Source organism: Diospyros lotus, chromosome 3 (genome assembly GCF_014633365.1).
Source record: "Diospyros lotus cultivar Yz01 chromosome 3, ASM1463336v1, whole genome shotgun sequence".
Classification (NCBI taxonomy): Eukaryota; Viridiplantae; Streptophyta; class Magnoliopsida; order Ericales; family Ebenaceae; genus Diospyros; species Diospyros lotus.
In genome coordinates this window covers 7,560,097-7,585,606 of record NC_068340.1, presented here as the reverse complement: position 1 = coordinate 7,585,606, position 25,510 = coordinate 7,560,097, and the positions used below count along the sequence as shown (strand labels likewise).

Below are 25,510 nucleotides of genomic sequence, written 5' to 3'. Positions count from 1 at the left end.
GTGTTATCTCAAATATAAACCAAAGTAAGATAATCAAAAGATATAAGCAATGCCACATGCACAAACACAATTAATTTGCCGAAGTAGAGAAAATTTGTATACGTGATTAAGATCTCATGGATAAATTAAGAACACTATCTCACCTAATAAGCCAATAATCTAAAAACAAAATTCTTCAAATATAAGAAAGTGAATATCATAATCACACAATATGCAATCGAACTAACACAAAGTTGATATTTGTTGAGCTTAGGCTTAACTTGGCGAGCTAATTTGTATATTCGAGCTCGAGTTCGACAAGCTTCTAGCAAGCTTGGGTTTAGTCTCGAGGCCGAATTTGTCAAAAATATTTTTTATAAACTTGATAATCTAATTAAATTAATATATATAATAATTTTAAGCACATTCATTTAAATGATGTTATTATAATAATTTAAAATTTAATTACTTTATATTAAATAATATATTTATAAATTTATAAATAAATATATTAATACATTTATAAATGAGATTGCTCGCGAAATATTTATGAACTTCTAATCAAGTATGTTTACGAGTCTTTAACTGATCATATTAATATTGACAAGTCTCTAATCAAACATAGTCACGAGTTTAACGAGTCGAATTTTATTTAATTCAAATTCAGTTTGTTTACAAGTTAAGATTTAAAATTAGGTTCAAATTCGGGTTATTTACCTTAATGAAAGAATTTGAATGAATTTTTTTTTACTCGAACACCGAACCACTCAGAAACAACTCAATTTATTTGTATTCCAAATATAAACTTTGAAATATGTTCTATCATTAATAAGAGAAAAAATTAGGTAGCTGTAGGGAAAAAAATGAATTTGAAAGGAAGCAATGAGGTGCTTTAACGTGGATGGGATAGGCAAGACAGGCTTTTGGTTGGTGCTTTTTGTGACCCCATCCCTGGCCAGCAGGATTTCTTCTCACAACTGGCAGTTAATGCACCCATGTGATCCATTTCATTTGGCACTGATTGATGATGCCCTTCGCGTTTTATCAAGTGGACTCCAAGCTTCCCTCAACTGGTTAAAGCAGGCGTTTTAAGAATATTCGTGGTTATAGATAAAATTTATTTTAATATTTTTTCAATAATATAAATAAATATTAAAAATTATTATTTTTATTTTTAAGATACAAAATTACTAATTAAATTTTTATAATCAAGTTTAGAAAATAAATATTTTTTAATTGACAATATAAACAAACAAAATATCTAAAAATATAAGAGTGTGTTTAATTGCATTATTTAGAATTTAATTATAGATAATGATTGCCTAAAAAATAAAAATCACTCACTCCTTGAAAAATGAATTTTATACAAAAAAAATGTAAATGCTTGTACCATACACATATTTTTCATAGAAAAATTAAATATGTGTTTGATTGCATTACCTATAATTAAATTCTAGATAATGATTATCTAGAAAACAAAAACCACCCCACCCCCTTGAAAAATGAATTCTATTAAAATAAATTTTAAATGTTTGTACTATATACAACTTTTTCATAGAAAAATTAAGGGTATTTGATTGTTTTCGTATAAAATATGTGTTATCAAATAGACCTTAATGATGTTTGATTGATTCTATAGAAAATATGTGCAATAATTACACTTGATTAGACATTTTTTATGGAAAATATGTACTATTAAACACACCCTAAGAGTGTGTTTGATTGTACTAATTTTCTATGGAAAATATGTACCTAAATGTGTGTTTGATTACATTATCTATAATTTAATTATAGGTAATATTGCCTATAAAACAAAAACTATCCCACCCCTCTTGGAAAATGAATTTTATGGAAATAAGTTTTAAATGTTTGTACCATACATATTTTTTCATAGAAAAATTAATAGTGTTTGATTGTTTTCCATAGAAAATGTGTGCAATCAAACATACTCTAAGAGTTGAATAAATAAAAAATATGAAAAGTTTATAGGCAGATACTGCAAATTAAAAAATCACATATTTACTTTTGACTTTTTTCTTTAATGCTCATATCAGTACAAATTTCTCAAACAAAATTTTCGTTATCCACAAAATTATTTTATCAAATTGTCCTCCTAAAATAATACTATTTTTTGCATTTTTTCTATTACGTTATTGGTTTATATTTCACTATTTATTGTCTAATATTAAAAAATAATCCATAAATTTTGAGAATTGTGGGTCTCATCGTTTAAATGAAATAACAAAATAAATAGAGTATAAATTCAAACAAAAATCATCATGAAATAGAATTAGTGATTTTGCATATCGAAAAATAAAATTTAAATAATTAGTGCTTAAAATTAATGATTTTGTGCCCCTCACATAAGCCGAAATAGGCTATGTTTGAGCCAAAATAAAAAGTGATCATTGTAAAATAAGCGTTGTTAAGTTAATATTACACTTCAATCAAATTGAAAGCAATGTTAAACACATGATTAATTTATAAAAATATCACTAAATTATAGTTATTTATAAATATTAATATTAAAAATCATAATTAATGATAGTGTCATCAGTCATGTGACGCCTCCTTATTAAAATGGGTTAAAAAAATAAACTATTATTGAAATCCATACTTAACTATTATTGTAGACATATATATTAACAACATCAACTCTATTATTATAATTAAAATAACTCTACACAATCATAAATGTCCAAATCAATCCCAAATTCAAATTTGAAAACTCTCACACAATTGAAATTTGAAACTAAATACACCAACTTATCTAACTTTCACCCATTCATTATTCAACCACTTACCTAATACTACTTAGATCAATTTTTATAAAAAAAAAATTGATTTAATTCATTTTTTATAATGTACAGACTTTCTCAATCTATATGTCAAAAAAAAAGGTCATATTTATGCATAATTTTTTTTTGTGAATTTTTTAACTTTGAACTAATATTTGTTGTCCAAATATATATTTTAACTTTTATACTTATATATATTTTTTATTTAGACACTTAAATTTTTTATTAGTTCAAAAATTTTCCTGAACTATGTAATTTCAAGTTAATTATATTTTTAAATTTTTGGTTATTTCAATCATATTACTAAATTATATAGTTTCGAATCAATTACACATAATAAATTTAAGAATATAATTAAAATAATCAAAAATTTAAAGGTGTAATTTAGTAAATTATATAATTTAAATATATATTTTAAAATAATAAAAAACTAAATAAAAAACCCTACAAATATAGTAATATTTTACCAATATTGGGTACAAAAGGTAAAATTTTTCACCTTAAGGGCCCTCCACATATTGTCCCATGCATGTGGGAGGGGGTTAATCACGGTATACTATACGCACCAAGTAGAAGACATAGTGTCGATAAAAAATCATCATTATAAGAAGATAAAATTCTTATACTATAATTGTCATAACTTGAACTTACATTATTGAGTCTAATTTATTATCTAACAACCACCAACCGTACTACATTCTTGGGGTCAAAGGGAGGAACCTGATGGACCAACAGGACATAAAGGGTCAAAGAGGAGTAAATAAGATGGGGACATGGAAACAGATGGTCCACAGATGGTCCACAACTAACTCAAACATGTGGCTGTAATGTAAATCGTGTGACTCCTCACCCTTCCCGCCCTGCAACGCAGATGCAGCAGCCGGCAAGCAATTAGGTGAATGATATTTTATATATATATAAATCGTTAGTGGCGCTGCCAACTTTCCCATGATGCGGCATGTTGCTACTGCGGTTGTTTCTCCGTGTCAGATCCAACTAGACACGTGGTGAAAGCTTGTTCTGCCACGTTGGAAAGCGCCGTCAAACAACATCATTAATCTAATCGAGTGATTATCCTTCCTTTATTAAAGGCGCTTTCAGCTTTGTTGAACGGCTGGAGTGTTGTTTCGTTTGAATTAATTTCGAGTTCGACTGATGACTTTTATTTTACTTCTTTTTATTTCGTAAAAATAAATAAAAAAATTATTTATCTCGAAATATTAAAAAAAATACTTTAAAACTATTTTAATAATTTTGAAATGGTACATTTTATAATATTAAAAAAAAATAATACAAATATATTTTTATTTTATGATCACATTAAAAATAAAAGTAATTCCATATATGTAATACCGACAATTATATTAAAAATAAAAATAATTTGTGTTTATGTGTACTTGAATTAATGATAAAATTTATATTTATATTTAATTAAATAATTATTTTTTATAATTATACACGAATAATTATATTTATAAAAACTATTTTTATTTTTTTAAATATACCAATTTTCTATTTCAATTTCATGTCATATTTATTTTTTATTTTCATTTCATACAACTTAAGATTATTCAATGTAAAGTAAAAGTAATCGATATATTACTCAATGCAAAAATAAAAAATAAATAACTAAATTAGTCAAATGTCAAATAAAATCATATTGGTGAAAGTAATGGATTTATTTGAGAAAAAATAGTGAAATTGATACTAAATAAAGTAATTTGATAATGATAAAATATGATTACAAATAAATTAAGAGATTAGTTCTCCGAGAGCAATCTTCGTCGCCACAAATTGAATCAATTAATATATTTTTAAAAAAACAATAAATTAAAATTCTCAAATAAAATAAAATAATTCAAATAAGTAAATTAAATCACTTTTAATTATAGTTGGTTGAATACATGTGACATATAATACAATGTTTGATAATTATTTAAGAAAGTTAATTATATGATTAGAATGAGAAGTCATTGGGTTAAGCAAAGTAAAAACACTTTTTTCTAATTTCGTGTTATTTACAAAAACTAATTTAAAAATAGTAACTTTCAAAAACAATAAGTGAGGAACGGACTTTTAAAAGAAAGAATACTATTTTGAATTTTCATTAACCATTTTCTAAAATTATGTTTTACCATTCTCTTCCCATTTGCGCCCTCTCCCTCTCTTTCTTTCCACTCTCTGTCTGTCTGTCTCTCTCTCTCCCTCCCTCCATCCCTCCCTCCCCAGAACATGGCTGTCTGCACGGCCGACCTAAACGCGAAAACCGAACGCTGATGAGACGGCCACCAGATAATCCAAGCCCTAAGCGTTTTAGGGTCTGTTAATATCCATTAAGGGAAGCCTCCAGGACTCGTTCCTTAATTTTCTGGTACATTTTCACCTTGAAAGCCCTATGTTTCTCTTCATTCAAACGCTCAAGGACAATTACTGAGTTGGTTTTCCGTTTTTGTTTTCGGAAATGTTTGTACTTTACTCGGTTTTTACGCGTGAGGTTCTCTCTCTCTCTCTCTTTTGTAATTTTGTTTTGTTTTTTGGGATATGAATTGCATTATGTTGAGAATTCCGGTTTCTTCTGTGGCTTTTAGTTTTTCACGTTTTGGATTCTCGTTTCGTTTTTAGAGATCTCACCCGAGTAGGTCCAATTTGCTACTTGTTTTTGAGGAAATTGAATATTATCATACGTTCTTGCGTTTGAATGTGTCTTATAAGAAGGGTGTGGCGGGTTCGATGATTAGTCCTGGTACATGTCTGTTTTCGAGTTTTTAATTTTAAGGAAACGTGAAAGCCTGATTATGTTTTTTAATTTTTTTTATCCGTAATGCACGGGGATAGCTGGAGAACTGGGCAATTGTGTTTTTTGTTGAATCATTATGTTCAGATATTGGCCTTCTATCCATGCACTATATTATGTAAATATCCTATATTATAATTATAAATTATTCTTGGATTGTTTATACGCATTTCAATTTTATTTCCTTGCTAATTCAGATTAGTTATATTTTGCATCTGCTGATGCTACTTTGTTGATTTGTCTACTCGCATTTCAGGTGAACTAAAAGTAGATCACAGTTGCTCTTGATGAATTTGGATCATGGATATTGTAGAGGTTGAAGATAATTTATTTGCAATTGGTGATCCAAAGGTGTGTACAAATGGAATTGCAAGAAATCAAACCAAACATTTATACATAATGATTAAATTTTGTGTTGCTTAATTGATGTATTCCGGGACTGAGAGATCTTGTTGGTTAGGCTGATTCTTTTTTTGTGCAAGTTTTGATGAGCCATGCATGTCTGTGTTTTCCACTAGCATCGTTGCCCCCAAGCCCGCATCTGCGCCTGCACACACACACACACACACATTATCAGTCATGGATATGTGGAACGTAGTTTTAGTGGCTATTTGGCAAACATCTAATCTATCATTTGGAATTTTGTTGCCCATTTGAGCCATATGGTTTTATTTCTCTGCCCTGGAGCTGAAGTTTACTTGACTTTCTGTTAGTCAATGATTGACAGGTTGATAGTTGTGTTTACGTATGCAGTTACATGGAGGAATATGCAAGACACTTACTGCAATTTATTTGAGAGTGCTAGAAATTTTCCCTGACCTGGAAGCAGCACGGCCTAGGAGTACAACAGGTATTCAGGCATTATGTTCTCTGCACATAGCAATTGAGAAGTCCAAGGCTATCATTCAGCATTGCTGTGAATGTAGCAAACTTTACTTGGTAAGAATTTTCTTTTTTCATATTTTTCTTATGCATTGATGGCAATGGCTCGCCCATTTACCATTTACATACTTGTTTTTACCAAATTTTAAATAAGCATTATGCCTGTATATCAATTTTTATACTTGTTTTAATTTTAAATGGGTAACTGGGGACCCATTGCCATCCCTAAGCTGCCTAAGAATCAGATGTGGGGTTTGGAAGGTGAAAGACAAGATATATTCAAGGAAAAAGTATGTGCAGAAGATACTGTAATGTAGAAAGAGAGGTTAACCACATGTGGATTGAAATGGCAATTTTTTGTCATCCAAAAATGAAAAAAATGGTTATAATAAAGTGAAAGGGAAATGCTTCAAATAAAAAGAGTCTTGGTGGTGGAATAAAGAGGTATAAGAAAAAATCAAAACTAAGAGAACTTGCTACAAGACTAAATAAATTCCATGAAACAAAAAGAAGCAAAGAGGGAAGGAAGTAAGGCAAAAGTTTATCAAAATTTATACCAACAACTTGACACAAAAGATGGGGGAAAACACACACACACACACACAAAAGCTAGCTTAGGAAAGAGAAAGAAAAATAAGAGATTTGAGCCAAGTAAAATGCATAAACCAAAAGGTAAATGAAGGGGTGATCAAAGAGAGGTGGACAAAGTATTTCTTGAATTTATTCAATGAAGGTTGAGAAAAATACATGTTGGGGCATCTTAGTAACTCTAAAAGAAAAAAGAACTGCATGTTCCATAGATATACATGCCTAGATGAAATAATGCAAACATTAAAAAAGATTAAGATTGGACACGATAATACTCCGATAGAATCATGTTACAATTAGAAACACTAGGATCTCTCAAACACAGCCAATTCACAACCACACCCACACTCGAGACCAATCCCTACCCCAAAAATATAAATCAGAATTAAAGACAATAATGGAAATAGAGTAAACAGACAAGCAAACCACATAAGAAGACAAAGATTTATTCTGGTTCAGATTGCTGTAAGCAATCCTACATCCAGCCTCTTCGATCTGAGAGCAATCCATTAGAAATCCTTTTGAAATCAGTACAAGAATCCTTGTCTCTATCACACGAGTACATCGCCCTATGAGATTACAAAGAACTCTCTTTTACAAGCCTTTTCTCTCAGTTTCATAGCACTAAACTCGTATACAGAAATGTGAAATGAATGATGCGACTGCCTTCCTATGCCTTCTATTTATAGACATATAGGCGGTAATTACAAGGACTCATTAAAAGAGAACACATTCTCTAATATACCCCTCATAATATACTATATAAGTTAGACTCTCTAACTCAGTTTATTTTAGCCGCTTCCAATCACGTGAGAATTCTCTTGATTTGTTCTAATCTTCCAGAAAGATACTCGATGCAAAACTTTAAAAAATCATGCCATGCATGAGAGAAGAGAGAATTTTTAAGTTAGTGAAATTATTTAATGTGATCCTTAAATCAGAAAGGATGCCAGATAAATGTAGGAAGAGCACTGTAGTGCCTATTTGTGAAAAAAAGAGAGGGGGTGTTTAAAGTGTGAAAGTTATAGAAGAAAAGCTAATGAGCCACACTATGAAACTTTAGGAATGAGTGATTGAGCATATTTTAAGAAGAGTATTTGAAAACCAATTTAGTTTCATGCTTGGTAGGTCAATAGTTGAAGCTATATACTTGTCGAGGTGTCTAATGGAAATATATAGAGATAAATGAAAGGAGTTACATATGATGTTTATAAATTAGAAAAAAGTTATGAAAAAGTTCCTATAGAAGTCTTATTGAGGATCTTAGAGATGAAAGGGATCTAAATTGCTTATATGCAGGTTATTAAACATGTATGATGGAGCAGAAAAACATTTTATAACATGTTGAGGAAATACCATAGTTACCAGGAACATGGTATGTTTTGGGTCCTGGTATGAGAATAGGTTTGAGGAATGTTAGTATGTTAATTTTGTGGTACAAGGAGGGTAGGCTTAATGGGTTCATTATTTTGAGTTGTAATATATTTTATAGTTGCACTAGTGTTAAAATTAGTTGGATTGCTACTTTGCTATTTTATAAGTTTCTTTGTTTTGTTTTTAGTTCCTTCTTTTACGTACTTGTGCATGAAGTGAGAGCTTCAAGGTCGAACAGAAAGAAAAATCGAGATGAAGAAGACCTTGAGCCAAATTGATATTGAAAGATAGAGAAATTACAACAACAAAAACAACTAAGGACTTGACTGTTCTTATATACAAACTGAAATATAACAACCGCCTAACAGAAACAAAAGCACAACTTAACTGATAGCTAACCACAACAGTAAATAAGAAACAAAAGACAAGAAACAACATCAGCTACTCTTCCACACTCCCCCTCAAATTAGGCTCCCTTGGTAGCATCAAGCTTGCTGAATCACCTTCAGTTGTTGTAGATAGCAACTGTACTTTAGAATCAGCACAAACAACAAGTTGAGAGGGACTCATAGGTGACTGCTGAAGCCTTGGCTTGTTGCTCAAAAATACAAATCGATCCCTTGATAAACCCTTTGTAAAGATATCAACCACTTGATGAAGTGTAGGTACATACCGAACATCAACATCTCCATTTTCAATTTTCTCACGGACAAAATGCACATCAATTTTAATGTGCTTTGTTCTAGAGTGAAAAACAGGGTTCTCAGCCATACTTTTAGGTGCCAGGTTGTCACACCACAAGATAGGAGTCTTCTCACAAGGATACCCCAGCTCTGACAGCAACGACTTCAGCCACAAGATTTCTGTAACTCCTTGGGCCACTACTCGGTACTCAGCTTCTCCTGTTGACCGAGCCACCATCAATTGCTTCCTAGAACCCTAGACTAGTAAATTACAGCCAAGAAACACACACAACCCACTGGTAGACTTGCGGGTCACCTTACACCCGGCACGATCCGCATCTATAAAAACAATTAGAGACATATCTCGAGGAGAAGGTGTAAACATCAGCCCCAGATGAGGAGTACCCTTAAGATACCTCAATAGTCTTTTGCAGGCATGCCAGTGTTGAACTTTTGGGGCTGAAAGAAACTGGCTCAACTTATTTACGGTAAATGCAATATTCGACTGAGTGTAAGTCAAATACTGTAGGGAGCCTATTATGGTTCGATAAAATGAAGGCTCAGAAAAGAGAACACCTTCATCAGTCAAAGATAGGCCCGAAGTCATAGGTGTTGGACAAGGTTTACAATTATCCATCTTTGCTTTCTTTAACAAATCTATAGTGTACTTAGATTGTGTGAGATAAAGACTAGTGGAGTTTCTATACACTTAAAACCCAAGAAAGTAGTTAACTGACCCAAGAGTTTTAAGAGCAAAATTCTTGTCCAAATCATGAATACACCCTTGAAGGGCCAAGGAGTTTGAACCTGTCACCAAAATATCATCAACATATACTAGGACAAACAACACATAACGAAAAGTCCTTTTAATGAAAAGAGAGGCATAAAAAACTGCCTTTTTAAAACCCCACTGCTGTAAGGCTCCCTTCAGCTTATTATACCAAGCATGAGGGGCTTGGCGTAGCCCATATAAGAACTTTTTCAACCTACAAATGTGAGTAGGAAACTCAAGGCTAACAAACCCTTCTAGTTGCCACATAAAAACAACCTCACCAAGATCACCATTCAAAAAGGCATTGTTGACATCAACCTGCTAAATATCCCAGCCAAAAGTGGTTGCCAAAGAAAACAAAACTCTAATGGTAGGACCCTTAACCACCGGACTAAAGGTCTCACTGTAACCAACACCAGGGTTTTAAAGAAAACCTTTTACAACCAGCCGAGCCTTATGTTTTAAAACAGAGCCATCAGAATTATATTTCACCCGAAACACCCATTTGCAATCAATCAGATTCATATCAAAAGAAAAAGGGACCAAAACCCATGTCTGATTGCGTTAAAGAGCAGTATATTCGTCATTCATAGCTCTAACCCACTTAGGATCTAAGAAAGCCTCTTGAACTGAATTTGGTTCTGAGGTGCTTACTAAAGCATATGGAGAAGAAATAGGAAGATGTTTAGCCGTGGATCAGATGATCATAGGATGAATGGAGGGAGCAGGAGCAGGTTTAGTGCTAGAAGGTTTAGGGTGATCGGGTTGAAGAGAAGATGGAGTAGATCGCAAACATTCTGAAGGTCTAGGTGAAGGTTGAGCAGAAGGATTATCAGGTATGTGGGAAGGAACAACATAGGACAAAGGAGAGGACTGTGCTACTTGAGGATATACCAAAGATGAAGGACGAACAGGAAAAAAAGAAAGGGTGTGAAGTGTAGAAGTAGATGGACCAGAACAAGCATTTGAAACAGAAGACGTAAAAGAACAACTTGAGGAGGAAGTCCACAATGTAGAATAAGGAAATTCTTCGGAATTAAACTTGACATGACGAGAAATATAGACTCTCCCTGAGGGATGTAAACACTTGAAACCAGCATGCACATGGCTATAGCCTAGAAATACACGTTTGGTTGAATGAAATTGAAATTTGTGCTTGTTATGGAGTCGAAAAAAGGGAAAACAAGCACAACCAAATGGTTGTAATTGCATATAATCAGGCTCTTTATGGTAAAGGACTGAAAGTTTAAGGTAGAAGCTGGTAAAAGATTAATGATATGGATAGCAGTAGCAAATGCTTCTACCCAAAATTTTAAGGGCACATGGGCATGAGCTAATAAGGTAAGGCCCATTTCAGCTATGTGGCGATGTTTATGCTCAACCATGCCATTCTGTTGATGTGTATGAGGACAAATGAATCTAGGTTGAATACCACAAGCAGTCAGATAAGGTATGAAGGCTTTGAACTCACCACCATTATCAGTTTGAAGAGCTTTGAGTTTGATATTATATTGGAGTTCAGCAAGCTTGTGAAATGTTTTAAAAATGGCTAAGGCATCAGATTTTTAATTTCAAAGGATATAACCATGTGTACCTAGTGTATGCATCAACAAAAACAATATAGTATTTAAACCCCTCAGTGAAAAGCACTGGTGTTGGTCCCCATAAATCGGAATAAACAAGTTCTAGGGGAGCTTTGGCTGTAATCATGCAATCATCAAAAGGAAGTTGATGCATTTTGCCTATTTTGCAAGAATCACAAAAAAACATATTCGAACTTGAACAAGGAAGACCAATTTTATTCAACACAAGTCGAAGTACATGTAGAGAAGGATGCCCTAATTTGGCATGCAACTGCTGACAAATTTTAGAAACATATGAAGCAATAGGAAAAGAGGACTTAGTAAACAAAGCTGGTCCTTTACATTTATTTGAAAAAGAACAATCTATAGAAGTAGAAGCAGCTTGAATTCTTCTGGACAAGGAAGCTGCTGGTATTCTTGACTTGAAAACAAAATCAGACACCAATTTAGGATCAACATGATCAAATGCTAGAACAAGATGATACAATCCATCTCTAAGAATCCCTCGAAGCAGCACACGACCTGACTCCTTGTCCTTAACAAAACAAGAGTCAGCATGAAATTCAGTAATCAAGTTATGATCCTTAGTCAACTGAGAAACATTGATAAGATTCTGTTGCATAGAGGGAACATGCAACACATTAGGTAAGGACAGGAAGGTTTGAGGAGAAGTTTGTGTGCACAAGTGACTAGAGCCAATATGAGATATAGGTAACTTCTTACCATTGCCAACTGCAACTCTATCATTGCCACCATAAGGAGAGTGAATGGACAGGTTGCTTAGGTTGGAGGTGATATGATTTGTGGCACTAGAGTCCACAATCCACGAAGTATCACCATGAGAGATTGATGCAGGAGAGAATTGAGAAGCAGAAAATGAAGAGGAAATGTCTGAAGGTGATGGCAAGCTGCCATAGTAAGCCTCAGAACTATCAGCTAAGTAGGCTTCATTAGAGCCGATGGGATGAGCCTCGAATGATTGAGGATTATGTACCAAAGAACCACTGCCTCTACCAAACTGAGGAGGACCAAAATTAGAATTAGGATTAGGAGGTAATGATGAGCTCCTCTAAAAGTTTCGATCAAATCGATGGTAACAATGGTCAGCCAAATGACCAGGCCTTCCACAAAGCTGACAATACATTCTACGACCAGAGGACTGGCCACGTCCTTGTCCTCTATAGTTTCCACCTCTAGGACCAACACCACCTCTAGACACTCCATAATCATCCTTTGTCTACTGTGAGGTCAAATTAACACTAGCAGATCCAATGTTATAGACAAAAGAAACACTAGAGGCATTCTTAGCAGTAAGCCGTTGTTCATGCATTAATAGAAGATATTGGACTTTGTCTATGTTAATATCATCCATCTGATATGTAATTAGACTTACGATAGTCTCAAAATCACTATCTAAGCCATGCAAAATGGCCATCAACAATTCTCTATCATTCAACAGCTCTCCGATAGCAGCTAGGACGTGTCCAATACTTTTAAGATTCAGATTGTAATCATTGATTGACAGATCATTCTTCTTCATAGACCTTAATTATTGTTTTAATTGAAACGATTTTGCAACAGTTTGTTGTGAGTATAAGTTTTTAAGCACACTCCAAACTACAGATGAAGACTCACAGTGAATGACTTGCGCTAAAACATCATTCTCCATAGTCGAAAATAACCAGCCTAAGAGAAGTTGATCTGACTTGATCCAATTGAGATAATCGGGATTTAGCACCTGAGCATCACGATCTGGATTCTCTGGATCGCAAGTGTATTGCGCAGGTGTCGGCGCCTTGTTGATGTACTATTGCAAATCAAACGCCCTAATCGTCGTTGAAATCTGAGCTTTCCAAAACAGATAGTTGCTGGAGTCTAATTTGATCGGAACAAAACTAAATGCCTTCGCCATCGCTGTAAAGTCCAACTGTGATGTCGATGACAGTACAGAATTGGAGCGAGGCAATGAGGAGGAGCTAACGGTGTGAGGAGAAGCCATCAACGCGAGTCAGAATGGCTCTGATACCATGAAGCGAGAGCTTTAAGGTTGAACAGAAAGAAAATTCGAGATGAAGAAGACCTCGAGCCAAATTGATATTGAAAGATAGAGAAATTACAACAATAAAAACAACTAAGCACTTGACTGTCCTTATATACAAACTGAAATATAACAACCGCCTAACAGAAACAAAAGCACAACTTAACTGATAGCCAACCACAATAGTAAATAAGAAACGAAAGACAAGAAACAACATCAGCTACTCTTCCATAGTGCATCGATCAGTTATTGTAGATAGACGTGTAAGACACAATTAAGATGGTGTCACAGTTGTGCTGTGACAGTTTTCGTCCTCCTAACTCGATGTGAATTAGAAGGAATCGCTAGAGAACCGTAGGAAGAAAAGAGAAGGGATTGGAAGAGAAAGAAAGAGTAAGAGAGTAAGGGAGGAAGAGAGAGAATAGGAATCTGATTTTGGATAAATTGATTGATACCGTTGCATGAGGCTGACATAGTTTATATAGTAAACCCATGGGTGCTACCACAACAGATCACCTCTAACAGACTATTCTGTCTTATTCTAGCCCCCCCTTTACACTTGGCACAACGGCCTAACAAACTACCAGTTGGAAATTATAAAAGCTATAATTAAAATTGGAAAGAGAATAGCTAAATCTACTCAATCTCTACAGCAAAATTGACCCAAATTTCGGTCTTCCTCTTGTTTTGTGACAATACCCCTTCCTTCAGCAATTTCTAATCCTCAAGAAATGTTCAAGAGGCTGGTTGCCCTTGGAAACTATTATAGTAATTGAGGAAGGTATTCCCAGGTATCTTTTACCGAAGACTCTCCTTGCCACCTAACTAGCACTTGGATGAGAGGGGCTCCTTGGTGATAAACCACTATTCTTTCCAATTTAGCCTCTGACTCCTTTGCTCTTTCTTTCTCCTTCGGTAGCACTGGTAGCTCAGGGTTAACCCTCTCCTTGCCTGTGGTCCATTTTAATAAGGTCACATGAAAGATCGGATGGATTTTGGATCCTTCTGATAGCTGTAATTGGTAAGCCATTTTGCCAATTCTGGCAGTTATGGGGAATGGTCCGAAGTACTTAGGGTTGAGTTTGGAAACTGGCCCTTGGGAGATGGACTTTAGATGTGGATGCCTGAGTCTTAGGTAGACACTTTCCCCAACCTCGAACTCACGATCACTTCTCCTTCTATCGGCGTATTTTTTCATCCGATTTTGGGCCGATGCCAACTCTTGCTTGAGTTGCTGCAATACTTCTCTTCTCTGCTGCAAGTACTCTTCCATGGTTGCGGCAGAGGCATGCCCTCCAGTGGCTGGTAGGGTCGGTGGGTTATACCCAAACACCGCTTCAAATGGGGTTCTCTTTATAAAAGCATGGTGGTTGGAATTGTACCACCACTATGCTAAAGCCAGCCACCTATGCCAAAGCCAGCCACCTATGCCAACTCTTAGGCTGCATCAAACACATGCATTGTATATAGGTTTATAGGCTTTGATTGACCCTTTGTGTTTGCACATCGGATTGGGGATGATATACAGTTGAAAGGTTGAGTTCCATGCCCATGTTCTTCACCAACTCTCTCCAGAAATGGCTTGTAAACACCTTATCTCGGTCAGATATAATAGACTTAGGAACCCCATGCATAGCTACCACTTTATCCATGAATGCCCTCGCTACTTCTTAGGCAGTATAGGGATGAGCCAACCCTACAAAATGTGCATACTTAGTAAGTCAGTTTACGACCACCATTATATAATCCTTCCCTTCGGATTTTGGTAGACCTTCGATGAAGTCCATGGACACACTTGTCCATGATTGTTCCGGTATTGGCAGGGGTTGTAGCAGCCCTAGATATGCCACGTTTTCCTATTTGCACCTTTTATATATATCACACCCTAACACAAGATCCCTTACTGCCCTTCTTATATTGTATGGAGTAATCTAGCCCCCATTAACTTGGCCATTCCCTTCTTTTGCAATTGAGTTTGGAGCTTTTGCTGTAGCAAAAACTTCAATGACTCGCGATCAGTTTTGATCATAAACCTCCCTGCCTCCAAGTAATGTCGCCACTTCTCAATAGCCATAAGAACAGCCAAAAACTCCTTTTCATGTATACTTAGACCTATGTGTCTTGGACTAAGGGCTTGGCTTTAAAAAACCAATGGTCTGCCATCTTGCATCAAAATAACCCCAATCCCTACTCCATATGCATCCGTCTCAAGGCTTGTTGAAATCCGACAGCCCTAATGTGGGAATCCTGCTCATTGCCACCTTTAATTTTTCAAAAGCATCTTTTGCTTCCTACCCCCACTGGAAGTTTCCTTTCTTCAATAAGTTTGTAAGGGGTTTACTAATAACTCCACATCCCTTAACAAACCTGCGGTAGTACCCGATGAGTCCTAGGAAACCCCTAAGAGCCCTTATGGTAGTGGGCCTTGGCCAATTGAGCATAGCCTCCACCTTCATTGGGTCGGTACTCACCTCCTTTCTCGAGATTAAGTGCCCCAAGTATTCCACTTGGTCCTGACCGAATGCACACTTAAACTTTTTGATGAATAATTGGTTGTTTCTAAGGACCTCAAAGGTGGTTCTTAGGTGGTTAAGATGTTGGTCCAAAGTTGGGCTACAGACAAGGATGTCATAAAAAACACAAGTATGAATTTCCTTAGGTCGGGTTCAAATACTTGGTTCATTAGGGATTGAAAGGTGGCTGGGGCATTAGTGAGCCCAAAGGGCATCACCAAGAACTCAAAATGGCCATGGTGAGTTCGGAAGGTAGTTTTGTGGATATTCTCGGGCTTCATCCGGATTTGGTGGTAAGCCGAGCGTAAGTCAAGTTTGGAAAAGAATTTGGCTTGGTGTAGCTCGTCCATTAGGTCTTCAGTAAGGGGTATGAGAAACTTATCTTTGATGGTTAGGGTGTTAAGTTGGCGATAATCTACACAAAAAGGCCAAGAACCATCTTTTTTTTTAACTAACAGAACTAGGGAGGCAAAGGGACTCTAGCTCGGTCTAATGAAAGTTTGGCTCATCATTTCTTTCACCATTCTTTCAATTTCGATTTTCTGGATAGGGGTATAATGGTAGGATCTAATATTAACTGGCTCAACATTCGGTTTTAGGTTAATGGATGGTCCAAGGTTCAGTTAGGAGGAAGGGTATTTGGTTCCACAAAGAGGTCCTTGAATTCTACCAATAATTCATCAATTAGTGGTACGGTGCATACCTGGTCAATACCCCTTTGTTGGTGGCTGACAGTTAGCTGTAGCTCCCCCAACTTCTCTCCCTTAGGACTTCCTTCCACTTTCACAATGGAAAATAGCTGTGTGAGTTGACTCCACTTGCTCTTGAGGACCCTTTGCAGCCTCCTACCTATAATCATCTTGCAGGTAGTAGTCTCCCTCCCACTGGTGAGTGTCATTCTTCTTCCTTCTTTTTCAAAGGACACTTCCATACGGTTGAAATTAAAGCATAGGGGGCTCATCCCCTTCATCCAATCCACCCTTAAAATGACATCACACCCTCCTAGTTGCAGCAGCCTGAGGTCTGCCTCAAATTTCTCCTCCTGCATTTCCCACACGAATCCCAGGCAGGTCGAGTCACTCATTACTCGGTTCCCATTAGCCACAATCACACTCAAACGCGGTGTACCAGTGAGCTGACACTTTAGTTTCTTAGCATTGTTATCATCAAGGAAGTTGTGTGCGCTTCCGCTGTCAATTAGGATTGACAAACTGCCCCCCTTCACCTTTCCCTCAACCTTAATTATCTTGTTATTGGTGATTCCCTTGAGTGCATGGAGGGATATCTCTCCATTGTCCTCTACTCCCTCTTCATCGGTTCCTTCCACTTCCTCTCCTTCTTCGTCTTCGTCTTCTACTTCTTCTCCTCGGCCTTCTAATAACAACAATTGACTTTTGCATTAGTGCCCCAGAAAGTATCTATCTCCACATCTATAACATGCACCAGGTTGCCTTCTAGGATCATTAGGTCTCCCACCAAAGTTGGCACCACCAAAATTCCTTCCCCCGGCATTACCTCTCACTAGCTCCTTGTTGACCCCCTTGTTGTTCCCTCCTTGTTGCCAATTCCCCATGTGTACAGCCCTTTGCTATTGCACCTTCTGCTTCTTTAGCAGTGCCTCCGCCACCATCTCTTGCAACTTGGCACTCTCGGTTGCTTACTCAACCGTTCTTGGCCTGATCATCTTCACCATAGGCCTCAAATCCTCGCTCAGGCCACTGAGGAAACTAAAGACAAAATATGCCTCCGTTAGGTGAGGATCATGACTACTCATCAAGGATCTCAGCTCTTCAAACCTCCTTAAGTATGATCCAACATCACCCACTGTTTCAGCTCGTTGAACTCCTCAATGGTATCCGACATGCTCCTCTCTCCGAACCTCTCACACTACCTTTCAGAGAACTCTCTCCATGTTCTTCATGCGCATTCCTTCGGCCATCTCTTATGCCCCTAACACTCCTTGCCAGAACCAATGCTCTGATACCAAATGTCACAGTTGTGCTGTGATAGCTTATGTCCTCCTAACTCGGTGTGAATTAGAAGGAATCACTAGAGAATCGTAGGAAGAAAAGAGACGGGATTGGAAGAGAAAGAAAGAGTAAGAGAGTAAGGGAGGAAGAGAGAGAATAGGAATCTGATTTTTGGTAAATTGATTGATATCGTTGCATGAGGCTGACATAGTTTATATAGTAAACCCATGGGTGCTGCCACAACAGATCACCTCTCCTCTAACAGACTATTTTGTTTTATTCTAGTCCCCCTTTACACCTGGCACAACGGCCTAACAAACTACCAGCTGGAAATTATAAAAGCTATAATTAATATTGGAAAGAGAATAGCTAAATCTACTCAATCTCCGCAGCAAAATTGACCCAAATTTTGGTCTTCCTCTTGTTTTGTGACAGATGATTTGGTTATGTGAGAAGAAGACAAAAAGAGGCTCCTTTGAGGAGAGTATGGAATGGAGCAAATCTTTAGCAAAATAAGTTGAGGAAGACCCAAAACAACTTGATGGAAAATGACCCTTAGATATAATATGCGTTATAAGGGCATTGCTGAAGATAAAACCATAGATGGAAATGATTGATGAAGTAGAATTTATGTAGCCAGCCCCATAATTCACAAGGGCTTTCCAGGTTTTTGTTTTTGTTTTTCTGTCCCTGCTAAGTAATAGAAAGGGCTTGCCGCTTAGACCTTGGGGATTCATTTGTTAATATTTCATGCTTTTTTTGGCTTTGCATCCATATTATATTGTTCAAAGAAAAAATAAATAAAAGAAAACTGGAGAAGTTTAATTGTTATGTTCTATTTATTGTAAAACTGTTTGTTTTGAGGCTTAGGGCAGTCTACATTGTGGAAAATAGCAATCTCTTTATAGGAATATGTCAAGTCTACCCTTGCCAGTAATATTTTATAAGTGGCAAAATACCACTAGGTAATGGCCTTTTAGCTGTTCAATTGTCACTGATTCAAATTCTGGTTTGGCGATTACTTTGGTAAGAGAACAGTGAGTGGAGTTTCAACTGCCTGGTTTCAGTTTATTGTACATGTAGCTACACATCAACATAAATATGACATATTTATGAGTTTGGCTTGGTGGATAAGCCCACATGACAGAGTTGAATCATTTTATGGCAATCTCTTTTACTGTTTGCTTGATTATAAAAAGAAGTTGAACTCTTAGAATTTCAGCTGCAACTTAATATTTCTGCCTTCTTTGACAAGCTGCAAGGTTTTCTGTTTCTTTTCTTTCTTTATCCTCGAGAGTAAGTTTCAGTAAAATCATCCTTGTGATGCAGGCCATCACTGGTGATTCTGTTGTTCTCAAATTTGAGAAGGCAAGGTGTGCTCTTGGAGATAGTCTTAGGCGGGTAAAAGATATTGTTCCACAAGATATTGGTTGTCAGGTGATTTTAACTTGCTTCTCTTGGCCATATTTGTTGTTATCTTCTAGTTGCACCTATTTTATGCTTAAAGTTTTAGTTGAAGTTTTTGGACTGTGTGCCACGTGTAGCAGTTGTAACAAACTTATTCTCACTCACTCCAGGCAAGTATAGATGATCTGCCAAAAGTTATATGTTTGATTTAATGGGTAAATGAAGACCATTGTATTAACTGTTCTCAACAAGACTGCTGGTCTGGCTTTTATTGCATTAATAAGATTCTTCATTTTTTTTAAATTTGAAACTCCTGTATAATTTGATTTGTCCTAATTCCTAAACCATTTATTGTCAGCAATATTACATGCCCGTTGAATGAACAATATGGAAAGTAAAGGAGGCACTAGGTATGTACCAGAAAAAAAAAAAAAAAAATTCTAGAACAATGCTAATGTGACACAACTTCAAAGCCTTTTAAACAATGTAAGTTGACATCTAAAATCATGTCAGCGGAGACAATCTTATTCTAAACAACTTTAATTTAGATGGAGATTAGAAATATCACAGGGACGTGTTTTTTGATCAAGGAATTTGCTGACATAGTTAAATGTATCAACAACCTAAAATGTCGTCAAGTACATCTGTAATTACAGTTTTTATTTTGTCACAACTAAGAATTGCCTTCCCATATTTTGATTCTACAGCAACTTGACTGAAATACAGACAATAGCCCAACATCTTAAAGTCAATGCCAGAATAGCTTCTCATTATTTATCAAATGGAGCCATTTTTGAGTAATTGTGCTAGAAGATTCTACTATCAGTTGAAGGGTAATGAAAGCACAATATACAGACGTTATCACTTTCTTAACCTTTCTTCAAGGACATTTTGCTGTCCTGTGAAACATCCCTCAAAATGATGGTTGTGGGTTTTTCCACCTAAGTTCTGTTCCTTCTTCAATTAAATTTCTACTTTTTCAATGGATTGGAGCATATATTTTTGCTCCTAGCGAACAGGCTACATTAATGTTTTTCTGTAATGAAATTTTTGGTTCCTTTCTTGTCTAAAATAAGCAATTGGCCCTCTATTGCATACATGATATTGAATTCAAACTGAAACTATATTTGTTTTCAGATTTCAGAAATTTTAAGGGAAATCGAGGGGATTGAGTTCTCAATTGATCCATCAGAGAAGCAAATTGGTGATGAAATTATTGGATTGCTCCAGCAAGGGAGGAAATTTAACAGTAACTGCATTGACAATAATGAGCTAGAATCTTTTCACCATGCTGCTTCTAGGCTTGGCATTACTTCTTCAAGAGCAGCTCTAAGGGAAAGAAGAGCACTAAAGAAAATAATTGAAAGGGCTCGGACTGATGAAGACAAGAGAAAGGAGTCAATCGTGGCATTTCTTTTACACCTCATGAGAAAATACTCTAAGCTTTTTAGAAGTGACTTCTCTGATGACAATGATTCACAGGGTTCGGCACCTTGTTCCCCTACTGTTCAAGGCTCTTTTGAAGATGGTGGTGATTGTCATCCCTTTGAACGACAACTTTCGAAACTCGGTTCCTTCAATTTCAAGCCAAACTTCAGGAAATCAGGGAAGATGCCTCTCCCTCCGGAAGGGTTGAGATGTCCAATATCTTTGCAGCTCATGTATGATCCAGTCATCATTGCTTCTGGGCAAACATATGAAAGGATTTGTATTGAAAAATGGTTTAGTGATGGGCACAACACCTGTCCAAAGACTCAACAACAGCTCTCTCATCTTTCTTTGACTCCTAATTATTGTGTCAAGGGCCTTGTTGCTAGTTGGTGTGAGCAGAATGGAATTCCCATTCCTGATGGACCTCCAGAGTCTCTTGATCTCAACTACTGGAGGTTGGTTTTGTCTGAGAGTGAGTCCACAAACTCAAAGTCAATGGACAGTAGTGGGGCCTGCAAGATGAAGGGTGTAAAGGTGGTTCCTCTAGAGGAGAATTGTATAATTGAAGAGTCCGGAGGAAATGAAGTGGAGGACTTGCCTATACAAGAGGAAGAGTACAGTAATAGTGCATATGAGAGATATGATGACCTTTTGGTATTGTTGGACAAAGAGGAAGACATGATGAAAAAGTGCAAAGTGGTTGAACAAATTAGGAACTTGCTTAAGGATGATCAGGAAGCCAGGGTCTATATGGGTGCTAATGGGTTTGTTGGAGCACTATTGCAGTTTTTAGAGTGTGCTTTGCAGGAAAGGCATGAAATTGCTCAGGAAATTGGAGCTATGGCTCTCTTCAATCTTGCTGTTAATAATAACAGGTTTGTCTCTTGCTCAATATACTGGCACTAAGGATTGCATGTAAATGCATAATGGTTGCATAAAATAGAACTGATACAACCTGTCTGGCAGGGATGATTGCATTGTAATCTCACAATGCTTAGGTTAAAAAAAAGAAAATTTCCTGTCATATCTCAGGATCGTGTAAAGCTATTTTTGTTTGACAAGTGCCTGTAACTCATCTCATGTTCAGTAATTCCTGGTAATTTATCTACATTACTTGGATATACTAACCTTGGTCTATTAGCCTTGAGTAACATTTTCTCATTGAGTCAGTTGTTATCTTCTTGAATTCTTGATCATTGGCTCAATAAGTGCCGCAGGAAGAAAATTAAGCACCTAACGAACTGCCTAAATTGGCTAGTGTTAGGGTTTTGTTGTTTTGACTGTTGTATGTCCCTCAAAATAGTCTCATTTTTTTTGTTTTTGACTGCTAAATCTCAAAACTGTCCATTTTTATGTTTATGAAGCTCACTATCTCTCTGCCCTATCTTTTGTGAATCTTGAACAAGTTCTTGTTCTATAGATCAGATTTGCAATTTTCACAAAGTCTTTTGGTTTTACAATGATATATCACTTGGATGTACCACTTCGGTCACATGAACAAATTTTCTAATTCTTCTGTACCTGAAGAAGCATCCCTCTTTTACTAGTGAACAACTTGTGTTGAAACTCCCAACTCTCTGAGGAGAGGTTCAACTATGATTTTGGTTCTATGGTGTAATTCACTAGAATCATAGAATCAATTACTGGATGCAAAGAATTGGGGTCTGCCACCGTAAATGTGTCTCAAATGCATCCATGGACCTGCGTAACATTGCTTGTTATGAAGTGTATCTGGCCTAACTAATTGCACCTTCAGTTTTTTGTGCTTTTTCTTCTCTTGAAAATGATGAACATGTTTATGTGAGGCTAATGTGCATCCTTTTTCTTCTATATATTTCTTCCAGAAACAAGGACATGATGTTGGCGGCCGGAGTGCTTCCACTGCTGGATGAAATTGTTGCAAAATCGAATTCTCATGGAGCAGCAACAGCACTTTACCTGAATCTTTCCTGTCTCGAGGAAGCCAAGCCCATCATTGGTTCAAGTGGGGCTGTTGCTTTCCTAATCAAGGTCCTTGAAGGTGAAACAGATCCACAGTGCAGGCTGGATGCCCTCCATGCCCTGTTTCATCTCTCCACTCATCCATCCAATCTTGAAAACCTTCTTTCAGCTGGTGTCATCAAGTGTCTCGTATCTCTTCTCACTGACTCGAGCGACAACTCATGGATAGAAAAATGCATTGCAGTCTTAATGAACTTAGCTTCAAGTCAGTTGGCAAGAGATGAAATGATTTCAGTCCCAGGCCTATTTAGTGGGCTTGCAACCATATTGGACGCTGGCGAGCCTGCTGAGCAGGAGCAAGCTGCCGCTTTTCTTCTGATTTTGTGTAATGGAAACGAGAAGTGCAGCGAAATGGTCCTTCAAGAAGGGGTAATACCTTCGTTGGTGTCGATGTCTGTGAACGGGACTATGAGAGGGAAACAGAAGGCTCAAAAACTTCTGATGCTGTTCCGGGAGCAGCGCCAGCGCGATCTACCCCCTCCTCAGATCCGTCAGCTGCCAGAAAGTATCGAAGCCAGCAACATGGATGCGCCCGAGCCGGACTTGAAACCGCTATCCAAGACGGTCTCCAGAAGAAAGGTGGGGAAAGTTTTGTCATTTTGGTGGAAGAACAAGAGCATGTCGGTGCAGCAGAGATGAGACTGCTGATGATATGCTACAATGCTGTTGTATATTTCCTCTGTATCTCCTTTCTCCTTCTATGACCCTTATATGATCTTTAGCATTCCACACAAGAAGCAAGGATTATATAGTTTTTGCCTTCCTCTTCTAGATAGCCTTATTATAGTCTATGCATTTTTAAGTTCCAGCTTCCTGCTTCCAATCCACAATGTGAAGCAAACCTTCCGGTGTTTGCCTGTTTTATTGATGTAATTTTTTGTATATCACCTTGTGGAATAATTCTCTGGTATCCAAATTTTTTTGGGTGCCATTTTTTCTTCTTATTCTTTGGATGAGCTTTGATATAGTAGTCGTAATAATGGCTCTTGTAATTGGAGGGTCATAGGTTTATTTATTTATTTATTTATTTTTTTTGTGAAAATAGACAGGAAAATTAGATGTACTGTGAGTTTGAATTAGAATTCGACTTCTGATAGTGGGATCTCATATTGTAATTTTAGATAGTTACTAGGGTTAAAAGTCACCTCATTTGGGAATTAGAATGGTAATCACATAAGAGCGCTTTGTAAATAGTCAAAAGTAAAATACAAAACGATATACTTGAATGTGTCAATGAGAGATCAATAAGGTTCATGGCTTAGGTTTAGTGACTTCCATTACATTTTGGAAGGGTACTTTTCTAAAATCTGTTCAAATAACAGAGTCTATATCATAATTTATGTCAATAGGAATTTGCACTTGTGCGACGACGCTTGTTTAGTTCAAATGTAATAGGTGTTTAATTAATTTTTTATTATTATACTGTTGATTAATAAAATGACTAAAAACAATAATAAGACAAAATAATTATTTTGAAAAGTGACATAACTAGAGGAGTGGTTATGCTTTTTATAAAAAGGAGGGAATCGTTTACTTTTGTCAAAAACAATTTAATTTATTTTTTTTTTCAAAAAATAGTTATGATTTAAAAGCACAATAATTCTTATTGGCGTCCTCAGTCACCCTATTCCTAGAGTTACATTGAGGAGGTAAATGGCAGAACGTACCCGAGTGATCATGGTAGTAGGCCTTAGTACCATTGATGTCATTCCCAAGATCCTCTCCCAAAGGAAGCACCATTGATGTCATTTTTTTTTTTCAAAAAATAGTTATGCTTTAAAAGCAATAACTCTTTATGGGCTATAAGATATCATACAGTTGCCGCTGTATTTTTCTTCACCGAATGTTCTTAACCCCACTAGAAACCCAAATTGAATGGCATTTATGTTTGCTTGCAAGAACAAGCTTCAACACATTTGAGAGAAAACCATACTGAAACGCAAGAACCTTTCATTATTATTGTCACTGTGCATGCTTCTGGCTCCTTGGGAGTGCCACGAAACCATTAAATGCCATCCTTTCATATTGATTTATTCAAATTCTAGTATTCCAAACCCATCCTTTTATCTTTCACAATTAGGATAACTGACTTATCCTTCTTTTCAGCGGGTTCCTTATTTAACCACAGTCCCACATCGGGCGCTATCATGAGAAGACAGTGCAGTACAACGTGTAAATACAAGAAGGTTGCATCTTTGCAACCTACTTACCTGGACGGGGTCGATGGGCGATCAAGAAGGCCCATGGTCTAGGCTGGCGACTTCCATTGCACTTAGGAGGGGTGTCTGCCTAAGGTCCGCCCAAGTGGTGGAGCCTACGTCATAATTTGTGGTAGTGGGGGCCTGCGTTCGCGCGGCCCCTGCCCAATGCTTGTTCTCAATATTTTGATGTTTGTCAGTAAAAGATTACAGCTAGTTGCTTAGCAAAATGCCCTGCTTCTGTTTATGTTTTGGGTTTATTTTATTTGTTTGTCTGGTTCATACAGTTAAATTTTGAGATGGATCGAGTAGCCGGTCTCACACATGGACGTGGATAAAGGAAAGCCAGTGTCAGGAATTTGTAGACTTCATCTGCCAGATTTAACTGAGACTCGAGAACATAAAAATTTGAGCTCAAACTCAGGCTCAATAAGCCAGCACTCCAAATTCGAAACTGTTGTTTGAATTCCCAATGCTGTTTGCAATATAAAAGCATCAT

At 36.5% G+C, this 25,510-nt stretch overlaps 1 protein-coding gene and 1 non-coding gene across 3 annotated transcripts; both read left to right on the top strand.

Annotated features, from left to right (window-relative positions):
• Window positions 1-4,936: 4,936 nt before the first annotated feature.
• LOC127798070 (U-box domain-containing protein 6-like) lies at window positions 4,937-23,792 on the top strand. Of its 2 annotated transcripts, none has more exons than XM_052331370.1 (6): window positions 4,937-5,148; window positions 5,828-5,922; window positions 6,325-6,510; window positions 19,304-19,411; window positions 20,519-21,687; window positions 22,657-23,792. In XM_052331370.1, the coding sequence occupies exons 2-6, from the start codon at window positions 5,872-5,874 to the stop codon at window positions 23,450-23,452; spliced, it is 2,310 nt and encodes a 769-aa protein (XP_052187330.1). In that variant the 5' UTR covers window positions 4,937-5,148; window positions 5,828-5,871; the 3' UTR covers window positions 23,453-23,792. The 2 variants fall into 2 exon arrangements, with proteins under 2 accessions (XP_052187330.1, XP_052187331.1); XM_052331371.1 differs by having other exon boundaries at window positions 4,937-5,271.
• Window positions 23,793-25,015: 1,223 nt separating this feature from the next.
• On the top strand, window positions 25,016-25,176 carry LOC127798571 (U1 spliceosomal RNA). Its single transcript, XR_008022435.1, has one exon. It is a non-coding gene; the product is annotated as a U1 spliceosomal RNA (small nuclear RNA).
• Window positions 25,177-25,510: the final 334 nt, after the last annotated feature.

Coding starts and splice junctions, on each gene's coding strand:
- LOC127798070 (XM_052331370.1), top strand. CDS start 5,872: ATGGATATTGTAGAGGTTGAAGATAATTTATTTGCAATTGGTGATCCA. Junction 19,412..20,518: donor CACAAGATATTGGTTGTCAG/GTGATTTTAACT, acceptor ATTTGTTTTCAG/ATTTCAGAAATTTTAAGGGA. Junction 21,688..22,656: donor CTTGCTGTTAATAATAACAG/GTTTGTCTCTTG, acceptor TATTTCTTCCAG/AAACAAGGACATGATGTTGG.